Here is a 17,036-nt window from a genome sequence, read left to right as displayed (position 1 = left end):
AGCAAGTTGGGCTGCCATAAATATACCCAATCAAATAAATGAATATACACACATGCATACATACCTGCATGCACAAGTACGTACCTATGTATGTTGCTCAAAATATACGATCATGTGGAAGCGCACTGCATACATTGCCCTGATAATGGATGCCGTGAGCCACATACATTTGTGAATACTTTTATGTGTTTGTGTGCGTGTGAAAATCTGGAGCGTGGCTGTCGACTGGCAGCCAACATGACATGCTTCCAGATGCAACATTGTGATTATGAATATTTCTCAATCTCCTCACCTTTTGACTGCTGTTTCTTGTGCTATCTGATTCGATACGGCTGCTGATATTTGGGCGGTTCCGGAATGTTTACTTGCTACATTTAACCGCACATGTGTGCATATTTGCTTACATACTGACACATTCATTTACTTACAAAGCCGAGCTTGCATACTTATATGAACTTTCCATACATACATACATATGTATATATAGGTTTACCTACATCTGAATATTCGTAGGTTGCAAATCCGTCTGTTAGCTGTCTTAGTGTTGGTGACGTGGCTAATGGAAACGAACAGATAGCCGGTTTTACCGTTTGTTGTTAAAGCATTACACTTATTTACATACTTAGTTATGCCCGCATACTCATAAAAACATCCACCGGCTGTGCACGCAGCAAGAAATAACTTTTTAATGCGATTAGGTTTTTGAATATTTTCTCTGCATGCGATTTCATTAAGCCTAAATTTGATGGAAGTGAACTTCTTGGAAATAGGTGAAACTGTGACAGTGAGTCACACATTTTCTAAAATATTTAATTACTAAGCTTATCGCACCCAAATGCATTCCAAACGCTAACTACACTAAGATAGAAGGCGAATCATTTGCATATTTAGTTGCACGGTGTGTTTGTATTTGTGTGACATAGGCAGCGAAGAAATTCAAAATACTGAAGATTCGATATACTCGTATGTGGATACTGCTATCTACTACTTGTTGTTGTGTCAAATTGAAATTAACTAAACCTAAAAGCAATTTTAACTAATTAACAAACGAATATCAGTCCTTTGCGCACTAAATATCCCGGCTGTTCTGTTCAAATAGATCCCATCGTAAGGGGAATTAGTCAAAGTATTTTCTCCAACTGCTGTTAGGAGCACTCACTGTTAGGAGCACTTCACTGTAGTGGAAGCAGTTCACTGCTTGAAATGAGATGAATTAATAATAAGATAATATAATATGATGAAATAATAAGATGAATTATTAATAGTAGCTTATTGGCAGTAAATTTTTTGTAAAGAAAAAAATATCTGTAATTTTCATATTAAATAAATGGTAGAGCAGGGTGATATTCCTCGTTATATTCGTGCTTTTCGTTATAGACAGAAAATCACAAACGTTAATGCAACTTTATATTCAATTTCGTAGCAGTAAATTAATTTTAACAAATTATGTGTAGCTCTCATATTTTATTTAAAATATTCGACCTGAGTGCTACTTTTTTTATAGTAATGAAAATGTGGAAACAAAATTAATACTGGGCTAAATTAAATCCTTCAGAGTCATGCATCAAATTAATTCAATTTACGGTTTCCATAAAGAAGCTGTTAACACTCAACATTACTTTAAATTTTTTTCAATATAAAATGCAAAAATATTTTTATATTCATTTCGATTTACTGTTTCTACCAGGAAGTTGTTCATGGAGAAAATATGAAATATAAAATTTCTTCCAACAAAAAATTTGTCGCAAAAAAACTACAATTAATGAATCTTATTTCCAAAAGTATACTGCGACAGAGGTGTCAAAACCGGCTTGGCAATATTAACACGTTGAGCGCGGCGCCCATATTTCTGACCTTTTCCCTTGGCCGGCTGAGAGCAGTCGCTCTCTATGCGATAATGTCATATTATCAGCGATCAATTCCGGCGGCCGCTGTCCCCGAATGGGTTGGTGCGTGACTACCATTCGAATTCACAGAAAGAACGTAGGTTCGAATATCCTGAAACACCAAAATTAATAAAAACATTTTTCTAATAGCGATCGTCCCTCGGCAGGTAATGGCAAACCTCCGATTGTATTTCTGCCATGAAAAAGCTCCTCATAAAAATATATGCCGTTCGAAGTCGGCTTGAAACTATAGGTCCCACCATTCGGGGAACAACACCAAGACGCACACTTCAAATAGGAAGAGGAGCTCGGCCAAACACCCAAAAAGGGTGTACGCGCCAATTATATAATATATATAATTCCCTGTTTCTATTTCAAAAAGTAACCGGACAAAAAATATCAGTTACGGAATTTCGGAGAGAAATTGGTAAATGGACTGACACAGCCAGTACATGAACAAATTCCACTTCGGAAAGGAAAAACTGTTAATAAAGGAGGAGACGCCCATAAATTTCGCAAATACTCTGGTTGTCATGATGAAAATTCAAGATTATTTGGGGCTAAGAAAGCTAAAAATTAAACAAAAAAAGTTGTGTCATGGGTAAATCTGTGGCTGGGATTTGCTTTGCTTAGAATGCTTCAACGAAGCTAATTAAAAGGCTGCATGTATCTTTTAACTTTAATACTGTCGGTTCACAAAAAGTATGATGACAGTTCCCAGAGTCCAAAGCCGGCCACGGGGAAAGATTAGCGCCGGTCCGCAGGGGCATTCAGCATTCGCGCTCGAATCTCTGCAGGATAAGTAAATCATGGTGCTCGTCTTTTGGAAGAAAGTTTTCAATTTACTATACTTACCCAATTAGAAGTAAAGACACATTTTCGCGAAGAGAAATACCGTTAACAGATATCGCCATAACTTCACACAGCACAAAGGAAGAGAGCGTGAACATACAGACAATTAACGACAGTCATCGGGAGACTCTTACCAGCTTCTTAAGTTCCCGACTCCCGAATGCCGTCATCGGAGTCCAACCACCACCCATTGCAGACGAAGAGCTCCAACTTCCCCGCGTAACCTTGGCACAATTACGTTTTGCATACTGTAGCAGGTTACACTCCTACCTATCCAGAATTGACCCCGACATACTAAACTTATTTTCGGCATGTGAAAGCACCCCGTAGGGCACTAACACCTTTTTACACGCGCCATCAAACCCACTCATCTAACACCCCTCTCCATCAGAACCCAACATGTCGAAACAGCAACTTTCCAAGCGCTACCATTAGATGAGCTAGACGAAGACGACCGGTGATTTACACCACGCTGACAGGGCATAGTTACTGCTACAACAACAACAACAATAGGATGAACATTTTCTCGTGCGTATTTCTCTTTTTAATTTTATGACTGTCTTGCAACAAAGTAGCGAAACCGCATCCGGCTAATTTAGGTCTCTGAATACAGGGGCATAACTGGGCATGAAGTAGTGGACACATTGGCTAGAAGGCTGCGCCCTCATCATTAGTAGGACCCGAGCCCTTCTTTGCTATGGGACAACACACAATTAAGGAAGAGTTTTGGAAGCTTAGGCGCCAAGCTATGGGGCTACGCCAGGCAAAATACTTATTTGGAGGGTACGATGAAAAGAGGTATAAAAAACTCATAACTCTCTTCAAGGATAAACTGGCATTGCCCACGGGCATTCTCACAGGCCATGGCAGACTGCGTAGTCATCTGCAAATCATCGGGATTTGGTCCATTGACTCTTGTCGTTTCTGTGACCAGTCCTCGGAGACTCAAACACTCCTCCTTCTTGAATGTGACGCTATGGTGTGGAAAAGGTTGGGAGATCTCGGTCGTTTGCAGCCAGAAGAAAGGCTCTTTCGCTCAGTCCAATCCAGTTCTTAAGTTGAATAAGGTAACTGGGTCTGGAGAAGGTACTGTGAGGAGTAGAGGGAACAGAAGACCATGAGGTCGAAATGCAATCCTTCAATAAATCTAAATCTAAGGGAGTTATTTAACATTTGGTTCCGAGGGTATCCAATAAACGCTATATAAAATAAATTTTTACCTTTGTAATACTCCGTTAATGCTGATTTTTTCTCATATTTCGTTGTAAATTTACCACATTTCCATGCAAATATGTTTTGTGGGAAGTGATATACAATTCGTAAGCCGTACCAGAGCTGAGGGCTTGATTTTAATTTCATAAGCCGACGACATAGATTTAACAGACTAGATAGGTAGGTGCCTATCGTTAGATCGTTGCTGATCCATTATGATACCACAGTCGCAGTTTAAGGGCTACTCCTCGTCAAACCATTTTGTGTTAAGTGCAAACCCATTGAACTGCCTGACACTTGTGTATATCCCTAAGTTTATCGGTGGTATTCTAGAACAATGGTATGCCGCGCAGGGCATTGACAAAGAAGATGCCTGACAGACTCTTCCTCCTCCTCATTCTTGCAGTTTCTGCAATAGTCGAAATGAGGTACATTCAATCTTTGAGCATGACAATCTAGGAGACAGTGGCCTGTGATCAAAGCAACTAACATTGAGACGTTTTTCCTTCGCCAATTGAGAAGCGACTTTGAGCGTCTGATGTCTTACCTGGCCAACTGAAAAAAACCAAATAGGTGGAAAAGGAAGAAAAGGCTTTCGATTACAAATCGACGACCAATAGTGGCTAACTATGTTCGTATTAACCGCAACATCCGTAGGTTTAGCAAAAAAGTGAGACCCCAAATGTGTAAATCTTTGCCTCACAAGAGCTTAGCAGCTGAGAAGAAGGTGCTGAGATGATTCCACCTCATCACCCAAACAGCTTCTGCAGAAAGGACTTGAAGCAATCCGAAGTCTCACCGCATGGGCACCTAACGGACAATGCCCGGTACCAAATACCTATCAAATGCGTGAGCTGCGGCATTGTTAGCGTTCGAAATACCCTTGAGCGCCCCCGATCTACCCGTGGTCGGAAGGATCACGCAACTTTACACGTTTAGGCACCAGCCCAAAACTCACTGAGTTGAGAGAGGTATACAAAATGTGACAAGATTGACGACCTGATCACGGCGCAAGACGAGACCTTTGAATGACGAATTTTGCATGACGGAAACTTATCGGAGCCCATTCGAACTGAAGCCGGTATGAGGCAGGGCTGCATCTTATCACCCCTTCTTTTACTGGTCGTAATTGATGAAATTCTAACCAGATAATCGGCAGCACCATTAAACACGGATAGACAAGAGACTATCAAAATCACGTGTTCAGATAATCCCGTGGTTTGTGAGAAAAAGGTTTACAGTGTATCATTAAGAGTAGAAATGATTGATAAGAAGTAGAGTTAGTCTTCTAGATTTAATGGAAGAATACAAAGAGGTGCGACTTTTACGATACTGTTGAGTTGCCATTCCGTACCGGTTACAGTTGCTCGCCCACTGCTACTCGAAATATGTAAGATAGCGGATTTCATTTACCGAAATGTCTCAATGAACTCCTTGTTTGTAAACTCTTCAAAATAATCTACTCAGCTCCAAAAAGTCCTCGTAGTTATATGATGCTCTGAGGTCTCTTCAAACATTTCCGCAAGCGCATAGAAAATTTATTATGACAACAGACCATCAACGAAAATTATATAAGCCTGCCAATCAGCTGTTTTATCTACTCACATATATACATACATATTCCCGTGCACACAAAACAGACGCTGGCACTGACGGAGCGACAAATGTTAGCCAGTGCATTGACTGTCTGCTCAATTTGTGTTTAAAGAGAAGAAAAGATAATAATTTTAATGCGTAGTCTAGAAAGTGACCCTCAGTTTTAAGCCAGATTGGCAATTACTAAGCATTGGCTGTCACTGCATTTTTCATCATCATGAATTCTTTGAGCTCCAGTGTGGAACATAGGGTCACAACGAATTTCTTCCGCTCGGGTCTGTTTTGCGCCAGTATCTTAACTTCATTCAAACTAAGCTACATGGCGCGGGTTTCGGATTCCAGCAATCGTCTCCAGGTATTCGTTGGTCTTCTACGTCTGCGGCTTCCTTGGAGGTTCCAGTCAATGGCGGCCCTTGCTAAGTCACAGCCATTTCCTCTGCGTAGAACATGGCTAATCCAGCTCCATTTCCCCTTTTCTCTTTCGGTTCTCTAATAGTATTAGGTTCTGGCACATAAGTCAGCATTCGAGATAATATGTATATAAATATATTTTTTAAATTGGCGTGTACACCCTTTTTGGGTGTTTGGCCACGCTCCTCTTCCTATTAGTGGCGTGCGTCTTGATGTTGTTCCACAAATGAATAATATTTGGCTAGAATATTCGAAGCAGTTTTTAAAGACTTGCTCCCCATGATAATTGCACAACTTATTTCTTGCGAAAGCGCAGAAGAGACGGAGCTCTATTTCTTCGTGTGCTATTTCGAAACCCCTTTGGTCCCAGTTAAATAGACGCGGGAGTCTGAAAGTTCTAAGGACTCCACACCATTCAATTTCCAAACTCGGTCACTGGACGATCCAAAAGCTTGGTTTGGCATTTAATTCCCATTGCCGAAGATGTGTGGACCTTCCAGAGAAGGAGACTTACTTTACTTTCTCTGTAAGTGTTTGGGTTTGGCAGCCAGACGATTACGGGCACTCGGTGCTCCTTTCTACGACGGCCTGGGGCAGTGCGTCAACCTAACTCCCATCAATCTTCTCCATTATAGCAACAGCTCTGGCTGACTGTAGATATCTGCCTGTTGGAGGTCTCATAATGGTATAAAAACGGCGCCTTAGTGCTACTTGACGACTGCCGGATTGGTACTTCAACCATTTCACTTACCTGCCTACCAGGTAGCTAATTTTTGAATCAGCAGAAACTGGAAGCAGTATGACCCTAAGCCCCCAAATAAATTCACTTTTAATCGTTTTTTTTTTTTTTTTTTGTTTGGTTTGTGCTGCTTTTAAGAGCTTCTTCTAATACGCGCAAACAATTGTTTAATAATAATAATAATTCAAATACATATTTTTAAATAATGCCGTAGGGTGTCCATTCCAATAAAAATAAACATTCCGTCATATGATTTGATCCATTTCTTTCACTCACATGCAAAAACTTGCCATTAACCTGCTTTTATTTCGCTCGTCATCCATCGCTCATCACTCTCATCAACTCAATGCCTAATACAACAAATTCACCTAAACAAATAATTAACACAAAAAATAAAATTTATTCGTAAATTAAATAAATTCTAATCGAATTGACAATTTTTCTACGCACAACCGAAATAGCCATCCGATTATTACCAACACCAAGAACCGTACGACGAGAACTTCGACGAAGACATGGAAGCCGAACGTGATCTCGCCGAAGATGCGCAATGGAAGAAGATCCAACAGAACACTTTCACACGGTGGGCCAACGAGCATCTCAAGACCATCGACCGCAGCATCAGCAACTTGGAAACCGATCTGTCCGATGGCTTACGCTTGATTGCGCTGATTGAGGTGCTATCGCAGAAACGTTTGCCCAAACACAATAAGCGACCTACATTCCGCAGTCAGAAATTGGAAAATGTTTCAGTGGCGTTGCAATTCCTCGAACAGGAGCACATTAAGATCGTCAATATTGGTAAGTGTGAAGAAAACCAAATTTATGCTTCTAAATACTTTTATGCACACACACACACGTAGCTACTCGTGTATATGTATGTGTTTGTATATATATTTACTTAGTATAAAAATCATAGGTAGAGTTTACCGGCGATTTCAATAAACTGGGGAATATCGAAAATGAAAATAGTAAACTGCGCATGCGTACACACTCATACATACGCACATATATGTGTAGGTATGTATGTGTGTGCATATTTGTGCTTTACATTTTAAGTGTTGAAATTCGTGTCTCAGGAAGAGCTAAATTTTTTACCTGTCTTGCGCGTGAAACAAATTCATTCAAAAGCTGAGTATATCGAGCAGCCGCACTAAGCTGCGTTGTGCGAAGGGGCGATGAGCGCAGGGTGTGTCGATGCGTTAAGCGTAACAAATGCGCACAAACATTTTGATTATGCGGCACAGCCCGTTAGACAAGGCTGAGAATCAAGTTTCTAAACGAGTTTCGAGCATTGAAAAACGACAACAAACAAATTGAAAGCAACAATTTGTGGGTACCTACAAAATTTGTGTGTGTGGCTATGTATGTATGTATGTACGTACGTATTTATGTGCGAATGCCTGCCCGGCTTTCATGTTGCTTACCGCATCTTGCCTTGCTGCGAAAGTGCTTAGAGACTTTTTGAATTTAACGAAGCGTTAGAATTAAACGATATTGCTCTTACGTCATACCCAGTTGAGCACTAGCGGCAAATGACTTCACGGTCAAGTCGATGATATCACAAAGCAACTGTGTACAAACAACTGCACACAGAAGTATATCAGCACTTACATACATACATACATACATACATACATACGTACGTTCATACATACATACATACATACTTGCATACATACATGCATACATACGTCCATACATACATACATTGTACTTGCTTCTCCCTACATCTCCATCGTTTTGTCGTTCACTCACTTCTCGTAGGTCAACAGGCGGCGACAATGCAACACACACACACAATACAATTCGAAATTTTTTAAAATTAAATTTTATGGCTCTTTTCATTTTCAATTATTATCCAATTAGAATTGCATTATTTTCCATATAAAATATGAATACAAAATGCAGCTCTTTAAAACGACCCGAAGTGGCTTGGGAAGTTTGTAACTTCACTTTTCTTTGAAAAAATATTTTGTAATTTTTGTTTTTTTTTTTTGTTCGTGTGTGCTCCTCGTTCTTACTACGGCATAATGGCAATAAATTATATTATGAACTTTTTGCTTTGCTTCGGCAATTTAGTGTGTGACCGCGGCCCAGAAAGCAAGGCGAGCGCCAATGATTGTAAATATACACAAATAAACGAATACACACGTCCATTTAAACACATTCATCCATACTACATAACTACATAGTCGATATCGTACGTACTCGTTATGCGCATATGCATGTGGGTTTTTATTGATGTATGTCCCTGACAGGCTGATGCGCGCGTCACGCCATCGCATTCCATGAATACCGCCGCTTTTGTCCAGAAACAAATGAATGATGTCATTCCCTAATGGGGTAAAGCTCCTCAGAGGTTTGCGAAGTATTTGAAGTTACCTTGTTTCGATTCACTCTCACTGATGCCGCAAGCGCTTTGAATTGCAATTAGTTTGTTTTATTCTCTGGTTCCCTGGTTATTGGGCTGCCCATATTGACCACAGAGCAGGAAAAAGGGGTATATGCGTTTAATAAATGTTTATTCAAAAAAAGGCGCAAAATTTAAGTTTTTTTCCATTTTATTTTCAAAAAAATAATTAAGTTTTAAAATTGTCCGCTAACACCTAACCTTGCGCTGAAAAACTGGCTCTTAATATGCGAAAAAATCCACTATTGCGCTAATTAAAAGACAGAGGGGTTCCTCTCAATACGTAAATGCAGTTCACCACAATTTGCGCCTTCAGTATTAGTTTAAACGATTTTCAGCATTGGTTTAAAAGATCGCACACGAAGTTGGCGGCTAAATTCTCGATTGGTATCAAAACATCTGTAAATAGCGTTCTCCAATCCTTAAAGATATTATCACTTAGCTAAAATTCGTAAGTACTGGTAGAGCAATCTACCTTTCATGCTGCTCTCCGATGGCCTCTTGCTCCATTTCATTTAAGATAGGGTGAACATATAAAGCATAAGTACGTACATATACATATGAAGAGTAGTGATCTACCTATAGGTCGTTCGCACTTGTGCAGGAGAATATTATTTACTGTTGTACTTGTGTACTTACATATAACTACATATAAAGCAGTAATAGTATACGCATAACTAATAGGCCTACCATAATGAAAAAGTGGGGAAACTCTATACTACAACACAAATCAGTGAGCGAAGGTACTCAGTTTGTCCTACCAAATAGAAGGAGAATATATGTACATATGTTCCTCTCAAAGATGTTTAAAACGCACAACGCTAGCAGAACTTACGGAGAGCGAGTAGCAATTATATTGTACTTAAAATGCTTCTACTAAAAACAAGTAAAATTATCAATCATTATTACATTAATATATTAATTATAAAGTAAAATTATCAAATGAGAATCGCTTATTAGTATTCTTTTCTATATGCTAGGTGCAATTGTTAAACGCTGCTAAAAAATTAATGAGAATCATTAATAGAAAAAATAAATAAAAAAATTAAAATAGGAGAAAAATTTTAATTTCGTTAGTTAATGAGAGCCCGGTAGATGAGAGTAATTGATGTATGATGTATGCGTTCAGGTTCTGTATACAGCATTCTCTCATCTTACTGAGTGAATGGTTTTATGGGCTACATTGAAGTTAGTAAATTTGGTGCAAGGATGATGGGTTTGCTCGTTAGGTATGGTAAAGTAAAAAATTCTTTGAGGGGAACTTTGAATTTTACGGCATTTGTTTTGTGTTTCACACAATTTAGCTTTAGCTTAGTGAAGCGCAAAACAAATGGCGTCGGCATATCTGTCGAATTCGCTCAGAGCCGAATAACGGTCTGATAGGTAGTACATCTCTAAAAATATTTTCACCATGAATTTGGTGAAGAAATGTTTCTCGCACAAATTGTTTCAACTTAACAGCTAGCAAATTTAGTGAAAACCTGAAAAATTACAGTGATGGTGTTGAAAGTAGTTCGCAGATATAATTTTCCAAGAATTCTAAATATAACTCCGCATCCGATTTGCAACGCGATTTACATAAAAGTATATTTATGATTTATACTCTTTTTTTTAATTTGTAAGTAGTGCCAGCATACAACCGTCGCTCCATTTGAAACTCGAGACTATTATTTATTTATTTGTTTATTTATTTATTAAGGTAAAAATGATAAAAAAAAAATAAAGTATACCAAAACATACTAAATCAAATTATTTATAGGCATAATTAAGAAGTTTAATGAGAGAGTGTTTATAAGAAGCAAAGTAAATCCCAAGAGGTTTCTAAATAGTATTGAATTCGATCAGAGCTCTCATGGCAGGTGCATTCCTTGCAAACAGAGTTCTTATAATGCCAAATGAAAAAAAATCTCAATTACGAAGCGCTCCAGATGGAGTATTAGAATAGATTCGCTCCAGAAGAGAGAGGAAATCCACAATACCTTGAATAATATCAAAGACGAAAGATAAAGACCAAGTAGATCGCCAGGAATGCAGATATTTCAAATTGATAGGCAGGCATCCTGGACAAAACTGATGTAGAATGTTGTTGAATCAGATTTTTCTCGGTGCTAGATCCGAACTATATGGTAAATGCATTAAAACCACTCAGTTAAGCTCCCGGAATTTTCGGCGAGTCACTACAGACGTGTATAGCCTTGCGTTGTCCTGATGGAACACAACACTTCTCCTCTTCGTCAACTCTGCTCGTTTGTGGTCAATCGCTAGCTTCAAACACTCCAGTTGCTGGCAGTAGTGATCTGAATTTAGTGTTTGGCCATACGGAAGCAACGCATAACAAATTAGTCCTTTCAAGTCCCATCAAATACTCAGTAGAACCTTCCTAGCCATTAGTTCTGGTTTGGCCACAGTTTGAGCTGCTTCATCACGCTTTGAACTCGCTCGTTTTCGCACAATATTGCCGTTTGTGATTCATTTCTCATCTCCAGTCATCATCCGTTAAAAGAAATGGGTCGATTTCACTCCGTTTGGTCCCGGCTTCGTAGATGGAAATTCGATCCATCAAGTTTTTTGGTGTTTCTTGGTGTGGCACCCAAGCAACGAGCTTCTTTTTGCATCCTACTTTTTCGCAAATGATCTAAAACTGTTTTTATGGGCGAACTTTAACTCCTGGGTGATGCTATGACTACTCACATGCTGGTTAACTTCGATTGTTTCTGTGATTTTATCGACATTATCGACATTTTATCGAATATCAAAAATGTCTGAATGGAATCGACGAACCCAAAATTGCATGTAAGCTGTTGCACGTATCGTCACCATAAACACCATTCACAATTCCAGCTTACATTTTCCTGACTTGAATTTTCGCCTTTATCACAGAAAAACTGTAAAATATTCGAATCCGCTCTTTGTTGACTTCCATTGTTAACACCCTGTAACTCACAGCTGAATGGAACAAATAAAAAATAGCAAACGCACTTTTTTAGTGCGAAATGTCACCTAAGCAACGCGCATAAATTTGAAATTGTTTGATCGATACTTAACGAGAAATCGATCTCTACCGTCATCTACCGTGAAAATAATGGATTTCTTTTCACCCAAACTAATATTTAAAAAAAGAGAAAATATAAAAAAACGGCAAATCGTGCGAGCTCTAAGCCCTCAAAAAAAACAAAAAAAAATAATAATACAATAAATAAAATATATTAGGTAACAAAAGCAAAAACAACAGCTGCGAACAGGTGTATCTTCACTCAGAGATAAAACTACCTGGATTTCTCTGCGTAACCTTTTGTAACACTCTCAAGAATGATAGAAAGAAGATTACGCCCATCAAGAGTGCATGACGTCACGTTTTTACGAGTTGTGCAGTATTGCCAACCATTTGCTCTTCGCAATAAGTTTAGTGCTTTTTTATACCGAAAATGCGAAAATTTTTAAGTTTCGTTCTTGTTTCTTTTTTTTAACTTAAAGCTACCGAAACTTTAAGTTAAAAAAAACTGTATTTTTATACAAAAGAAGGTTAAAAAAGGCTACTCCGAGAAGAGTTTAGTGCTAATGAAAATTTATTGGTTCTTATAAAATTTAATATTTTGAAAGTGTGAATTTAATTTTTTGCTCCTTTTAAGGTTATGGAAGAATATTAAATCTTCTTCCCTCAACTCTTCTTAAGATTGAAAACCTTTTTACACATTTTAAAAAGCGTTTGATCTTACTGAATGCGAATCAAAACGATAGAGGTGTAATCGTTTCTTCCGGTCATCCATTCTTAATGGGACATAGGGCATTAAGCAAACAAATACCAGAAAATACTAAAGAAACCATAATGACATTTTTATAAAAATAGTACCTTATCTAGTTACATAACCTCAAATATAGCAAAAAAGTCGTTCCCTTAACAAAAGCGTTTCGCTTAACAAAAACAAAAAAATAAAAAATTAAATAATACTTAACCATAACACATTTATTTAAAAAAACGAACATTTTTAAAATAATTTGTCACGCATACAAAGTTCTTTAAGTAATTCAATAAAGATTTGGTGTTTATTTTCCTTAAATGGGCATTTTAGTGCGTTTTTATATCCAAGGCTAGGCAACACTGCAGTAGCGAGAGAGATATTTGACTGCTGAAAGGAGAAGAACACCAACAACAACTGCAATCGCGGGCAATGCCACCAGATGTTTAAAAAAGAATAAAGCTAAATTAAACTGAGTGAATTATTTAACTAATTATTAAAAAATTTATATTTTACAAAATTATAAACGTTACATTTTAATTAGAACAGGCTAGAAAAATGTCATGAAGAAAGAACTAAAACTCCGAACCTAAATAACAAAAAAAAAAAGCTAAATCAAGTTACGAAAATGGTAATCTGGCCATACTGGTGCTAAAATCACGTAACTCGTTATCAAATTCGCTGAGAGCAAAGTAACGGGACCACGATAGGCGCCATCTCATTATTCTTTCCATCATGTAACACTCTAGCATTTATTGCTTCTACTTATCAACAACCTGTTGCTTCATACTTTTAAATGCAAACACAGCTCCAATTCATTTATACGGGCCCTATGAGCGATATTTTGCTCAATATTTAATTGTGATTTAACATGTTTCGCCAGCAAATGTACTTATTACAAATCATGTACGGTTACAATAATAATAAAATTACAATATTATATACTCAGTTACTCTGTGTCGATAAGCAAAACTTTTTTGTTATAAAATTAGTCACACAAATTTTTCGCAACGAAGCGTGCAAATTAGTTGCACTTCACTTTTCATTTTATTTCGTGGGCGAATATACCTATGGCACTAAATATTTTATGTATGTACACATACGGACACACTTGCATACTTATATAAGTACATAGATATATTTATTTGCATGAAACAAAAAAACAACGCTTATATGACTCAATTGTTTGGCACACGTAACAGTTCCCCAGTGAGTGACGTATGATGTCATTTCGTACCTTGTCATCGTTGCAGGTACATCGAGCCGCTGCGTGGAGAAATAAGAACAACAATTTCATTTTAAATGTTATAATTTATTAATATACAATCAACGTGCCTGCAAAATTTGATTTTGTATTGATTTACTCACATACTTATACAAACATTTATGACATCTAAGGGCAAAAGAGGACGGTAAAACGGAATATAGTCTATACATTTCAGTGAGCGAAAACGAAGGGGAATAACCCCCTCTTGGAGTGACTCTAATCTTTGTGTATAAATTGCATGAAAAGGTCTCCAAATAAATGTCACGTATTGCAGCCTGAAGCAATGATTTCTGTTAGAAGAGAGGGCATCAGCAGTAGAGATTATTCGATACTCGCTATATGTACAGATTTGCCCTAATATCAGTGAAGCGTGAATGATGCAAGGTTGGCTTTGCCAGTTCACTTGTTTCAAATGGCATTTTACTAAACAAAAAACATTCGATGATACTCATACATACATACATATATACATATGTATATGTACATACTTGCAAGTATCATACATAATTTTCCTTGGATTTATTATTTTCGTATTACATATCAATTTCGGTTAGTTATAAATGCTTGACTAAGAAATTAAGTAGGTTAGGTTAGGTTGAAGCGGTTGTCCATTGTAGGGCACACTGAGGCTGAAAGCCCATTGTGATGCCACGTGGAGAACTAGCCCCCATCCCTCAGGAAAGCAGTGTGTGCAATTCAAAAATTTCGCAAGACCCTTAATTTCGGCAGAGCCGAGGTCTTCTAATTCGTTGAGGAAATGTCCGCACCAAATGGCGACTCTACGTCTGGATAGAGCAGGACAGTGACACAGAAGGTGCGGGATCGTCTCTTCCTCGTCTAGACAACTTCTGCAGAAGTCATGTGTTTGCACACCCATTCTCTTGACGTACCTACCGATTAGGCAGTGCCCCGTAATAACTGAAATCAGTGGGTTAAGACTATGCTTATCTCTTCTTAGTAGAAGTTATGTGCGTTTAGCATTGAAAGTCGGCCACATCTGTCGGGCTATTTTGCAAGTGGCTTCGTTACGCCATCTTTCATTCGCTACTCTTACAATTTCCTCGCGGATACGTAGTCTACATGTTTGCAAGGGCATACCTATATCATTGTCTATGTACTCATCAGTCGATTTGGTACCGGTTTTCGCTAGTTCATCGGCTCTGCAGTTCCCCTCAATGTCGAAATGGCCAGGAACCCATGCTATGATTAGGTGAAATGACTCAGCCATCTCGTTAAAAGATGCGCGGCATTTCATGGCTTCCTTGGAGGTTGTCGACTGTTTTGTGAGGGATTTGATCGCCGCCTGGCTATCAGTGAAAGTGTAGATGTCATTTCCAGGTATCGCATCACACTGTACCAGTGTCACAGCTTTCGTTATTGCCATCAGTTTAGCCTGAAAGACACTGCAGTAGTCGGGGAGTCGAAAACTGAAGGAGATCTCCAGATGCTCGGAATATACACCTCCGCCCACCCTGCCATCGAGCTTTGAGCCATCTGTTATACATGGATGGACTCACCCTGTCTTACCACGTGCCGTTCCCACTCTTCCCTCTAGGGTAGGAGGATCTTGAACGTTGTAGTGGCTAGTATAGGCGGAACTCTATAGTCCACCTGTCTGAGAAGCCCCAACGTGCCATCCAGGATTTTACCGTGACCATAGTTTGTGTTTGACCACTTACTTAAAGAGCTCAGCCGTATTGCTGCACTAAGCGCAATGTACTTTGCCTGTAGGTCTACCGGAAGGAAGTTTAATATTACATACAGTGCTTTTGATGGTGTAGTTGACATTGCACCGTTATTAGAACAGATGCAAGTCTTTGGACCATGTCAACTTTTTTAATGTTCACGCTCTTCTCCAGGGCATGCCACCATATTGCAATACCGTAGTAGGGAATTGGTATTATTACTGCTGTGTACAACCCGTGTATTATTCTGGGTTTCAAACCCCATTTTTCCCCAATGAGCCTTCCGCAGGAATATAGCGCCGTCGTAGGTTTGCGTACTCTATCTGTCCAGTACAAGTCCTAGATATTTAGCGTTTTCTGTTACGTTAAGGGGCTTTCCTCCTAAAAGTATTTGTTGAAGAGCAGGTGTTTTCTGTTTTCTGGCATTAAGAAAATGAAGTAAAACTTCGCAAGGCTCTACCCTCTAGACTTAAAGCCAAAACTTCATAGCCATGAAATTTCGCTAGCAAAATTGATTGTCAAATGAGAAAGAACGATAAATTTATGAGAAGCAATCGGCAAATTTTGGTAGGTAGGTAGGTAGGTATAGTGGTTGTCGGTTGACACACCTAGGCCTGCTGTAGGCCCATTGTGATACCACCAGGGCTGTCCCCTCTCCTCACTCTACATTGTCCTCATTGAACCAACCTGTGGCTTTAATATATTTAACAAGACTTGTTATTTTTACATTGGCTACTTCTGCCAAGTTATTCAAGGAGCTTTTTCCTAAAATATTGAACCTTCTTCCATCCAGAGCCATGCACCCGCATAGAAAGTGTTCTATAGTCTCTTCTTCTTCAATATCGTTACAGCTTCTACAATAGTCGTTATAGGGCGCTCCCAGCCTACTGGCATGTCTGCCAATCAGACAATGCCCTGTTAGGACCCCGAGTAGATTTCTCATATTTTTCCTGTTTAGTTTTAACAGTCGGTTTGTGCGGCCCATGTTCCATTCCGGCCACGTCATTTTACTAGTTCTACAGTTCAAGGTCTGAGACCACAGCCTGTTGGCAGCACTGATAGTGTGTTTATCTATAAGCATCTTACAAGTTGCTAAGGGTATAGGAATGTCCGCTTTGTCTGGTTGGATCGGTAACGTGGTCCCCAATCTCCCTAATTCATCTGCTTTGCAGTTGCCTTCTATGTCTCTATGACCCGGCACCCAGAGCAGGTTTATTGCAAAGTACTGTGATAGTTCT

General features: G+C 38.8%; 1 protein-coding gene across 5 annotated transcripts in view; it reads left to right on the top strand.

Annotated features, from left to right (window-relative positions):
- Window positions 1-17,036, top strand: part of LOC128855480 (filamin-A) — a 184,323-nt gene that overhangs the window by 29,971 nt on the left and 137,316 nt on the right. For all 5 annotated transcript variants that reach the window (XM_054090424.1, XM_054090420.1, XM_054090421.1 and 2 more), the window contains one exon: window positions 7,158-7,497. In XM_054090424.1, coding sequence (XP_053946399.1) covers window positions 7,158-7,497 — 340 coding nt within the window. The remainder of the gene's footprint in view (window positions 1-7,157; window positions 7,498-17,036) is intronic.

This window comes from Anastrepha ludens, chromosome 2 (assembly GCF_028408465.1).
Source record: "Anastrepha ludens isolate Willacy chromosome 2, idAnaLude1.1, whole genome shotgun sequence".
In the NCBI taxonomy this organism is placed as follows: Eukaryota; Metazoa; Arthropoda; class Insecta; order Diptera; family Tephritidae; genus Anastrepha; species Anastrepha ludens.
This window is presented reverse-complemented; position numbering and strand designations above follow the sequence as displayed.